The 3,387-nt window shown below is 38.2% G+C and overlaps 1 protein-coding gene across 1 annotated transcript; it reads right to left on the reverse strand.

Annotated features, from left to right (window-relative positions):
• Window positions 1-1,861: 1,861 nt before the first annotated feature.
• On the reverse strand, window positions 1,862-3,175 carry LOC103308721 (craniofacial development protein 2-like). Its single transcript, XM_008182625.1, has one exon. The coding sequence runs from the start codon at window positions 3,173-3,175 to the stop codon at window positions 1,862-1,864; it is 1,314 nt and encodes a 437-aa protein (XP_008180847.1).
• Window positions 3,176-3,387: the final 212 nt, after the last annotated feature.

Consider the following 3,387-nt stretch of genomic DNA (forward strand, 5'->3'; position numbering starts at 1 on the left):
AAATTTAACCCTTTTTAAATTAGGCTATTTTCTTCCCAGAGGTATAATCTACACACAAACATTAATTTATATATAATATATATATTGACAAAAATAATAATACAAATCAACAAACATGTCCGATTAACCAATAGCAACCAATATAATATATTGGTTGCTATTATATTATCTTCTTCTTCTTCTTCTTCTTCTAATGGCATTTCTACTCTCTAAGAGTTTTTGCCGCCATTACTACACTTCGCCACCTGTCTCTATCTTGAACTGTCTCCCTCCAATTTTCAACTCCAAGAATTTTTAAATCTTCTTCTACCACGTCTATCCATCTTTTTCTCGGTCTACCTCTTGGTCTTTTACCTATTGGCTTCCATTCCAATGTCACTCTAACTATTTCATTCTCTCGTCTTCTCATTATGTGTCCTACTCCTAGCCATTGTATCCTTTGGCTTTTAATGAAGCTTGTTACTGTTGTTAGTTCCAACATATCGTACAGCTCTTTGTTGTATCTCCTCCACCAATTCCCCGTTGTTTCGTCAAAGACAGGTCCACATATTTTCCTCCATATTCTGTGTTCAAAAGTCCTCAGTTTTCTCTCTGTTTGTTTGGTTGTCGTCCATGCTTCGCAACCATACGTTAGCGTCGGTCTTATAATAGCTACGTATAGTCTTGCTTTCGTTTTCCTTGATAACATTTTGGACGTGAAAAATTTTGTCAGTGCATAGAACGTTCTCTGAGCTTTGTTTATCCGAATACTTATTTCCTTTGACCAATCATTCTTTGTACTTAATGTAGCTCCCAAATATTTTAAATCGCTAACTTTTTCATAGGCTAAATTCTCCGACTCACTAGGGTCCTCCCCACTCTCAATTAGTTCCATTACCTTTGTTTTCTCAGTGTTAATTTCAAGACCTATTCTTTTCGCCGCTTCTTCTAACACTCTGGCTGCGTTGGCTGTGTCTGAAAGCGAATCGCCTATTATGTCTAAATCATCAGCAAAGCCGAGAATCTATATCTTATTCTGACCGATTCGTAGGCCACCTTCATTGTCCTGTAGTACTCTTATTATCTTCTCTAGAGCAAAATTGAAGAGTACTGTGGACAGGGCATTCCCCTGTTTTAGTCCGGTTTCCACTGTAAAGGTTTCTGATGTTACATTTTGTGTTCTCACTCTGTATTTCGTGTTTTCCATACACATTTTAGTTAGGGCTATTAATTTTTTTGGGAAACCGAACTCGTACATAATGTTGTATAGGCTCTCTCTGTGGATACTATCATAGGCTTTTTTGAAATCTATGAATATTTGCCACATATTCTGCCGATATTCGTACCTCTTTTCTATTATTTGGCCTGTTACGGATAATTGTTCTGTGGTTGAACGTCCTTTTCGGAAACCACATTGGTATTCACCTAAACAGTCCTCCACATAAGGGACCATGTGATTTAGTAAAATTCTAGAGAAGACCTTGTACGCAGAGTTCAAGAGCGATATCCCTCTATAATTGTCACATTTTGTCTTGTCTCCTTTTTTGTACAATGGTATGATGATTGCCTCATTCCAGCTATCCAGTACCCGTTCTTCCATCCATATTTGCTGGCACAGTCTGTATATTACTACATGTAGCTCCTCACCTCCATATTTAATGAGTTCTGTTGAAATATTATCCGTACCCGGTGCTTTCCAATTTTTCAAGCCGCTTATAGCACTTTTTACTTCATCTAGACTAACATCCTCTACATAGGGCTCTGGTCTTTCATATTCGACATGTGTTACAGGCTGGGCTGGCATCTTGCCATTTAGTAATTTTTCAAAATAACCTTTCTATCTCTCAGCTCTTGACTCTGGCTCCATTAACATTTGTCCGTCTTAGTCTCTGATTGCATTCCATATAGGGTTGAATTGTTTATACTGTTTGATGACTCTAAAAAAATGTCTAGTTCTCCCCTGTGTATGATCGTTCTCTGCGGTATGAAGTATGTTGTTAAAGAATTTTCTTTTTTCCCTTTGAAGGGCGCTTTTGCAGATTTTACGTTCCCGAATGAAAGCTTCTTTAGTTGTTTGAGTGTTGTTCTTAATAAAGTCATCTCTCGCTTTGCGGCGTTTGTCTACAGCAATTCTACACACATCATTATACCAAGTATCTCTTGACCTTTTTAGCTCGCCAATACTAGGGGCCGCTGCTTTTTTGACAGCATTACTCACTTTTTCCCAATCCAAGTCTACATCTATTTCTATTTGTACGTTATTCTCTTTAAGCTTCTTCCTTACTTCGTTCTCATAATTTTTCCTCACGGTTTCATCTCTTAGCAACTCTAGATTGAATTTAGCTCTTTTGTCTTGTTTTAATCTCGATTGGCTTTTTAACTTTGATCTAAGTTTGGAAATCACTAAGTAATGATCCGTGTCACAGTCAGCACCTCTGTGGCTTCTTACATCGTGGATTGTACTACGGTATCTAGTCTGTATGAGAATGTGATCGATTTGGTTCAAGGTTTCTCCATCCGGTGATTTCCATGTGGCTTTGTGAATATTTTTATGAGGGAACGTGGTACTACTAACAGTCAATCCATTTGATGTTGCAAACGCTATCAATCGCTGGCCATTGTCATTGCTGTTGCAATGCAAACTTTCCTTCTCTATGCAAGGGAAGTACTGTGGTTCCCGTCCGCATTTTGCATTGAAATCACCTATTACAATCCTTATCATGTTCCCAGTGATACCTTTATATGTTTCAGTCAGTTCGTCGTAGAAGCTATCTTTCACATTGTCATCTTTTATTTCTGTTGGTGCGTGGCCATTTATTATACAGATACTAATTGGGCTAGTGTTGATGGTTAAAGTTGATATCCGTTCGGATACTGGATTAAACTCCTTAATGTACGGTACTAATGTCCTATGAACTGCAAAGCCGTTACCGAAGTGATGTGTATTCTCCATTCCAGAGAAGAAAATTGTGTACTCCCCTATCGTTAGTTGTCCTACTCCCAACCATCTTATTTCTTGTATGGCTGCTACTTTAATGTTGTAGGTGTTAAGGACATCAACTAAATTTTGACTTTCACCTGTTCTATACAAGCTTGTCACATTCCATGTCGCAATCTTAAAATCAGCATTCCGTTTCCAAAAATCAGTCTTGAATCCGTGTAATCTTGTCCGAGGCTTAGGTGTAGTTGGTTTCATAACAAGGTTCTTTTACTAGGCAGAGTTGTTAACCCTGCGCTTAACCCCCAACCTGGAGGACCAGTCTACCCCAACCAATCAAGGTCAGGGTAGGGCTACTGCAGTGTACTTATAGAAGTGCACTGGGCGATGGCTATTATATTATAATAGACTATTATTATTTTTATTTTTTTCTGGACAACCCTTATCCCTTATCACTCCGGAATTACTTA

This window comes from Acyrthosiphon pisum, chromosome A1 (genome assembly GCF_005508785.2).
Source record: "Acyrthosiphon pisum isolate AL4f chromosome A1, pea_aphid_22Mar2018_4r6ur, whole genome shotgun sequence".
NCBI lineage: Eukaryota > Metazoa > Arthropoda > Insecta > Hemiptera > Aphididae > Acyrthosiphon > Acyrthosiphon pisum.

Excerpts from the sequence above, each read along its gene's own strand:
- LOC103308721 (XM_008182625.1), bottom strand. The coding sequence starts at position 3,175 with ATGAAACCAACTACACCTAAGCCTCGGACAAGATTACACGGATTCAAG.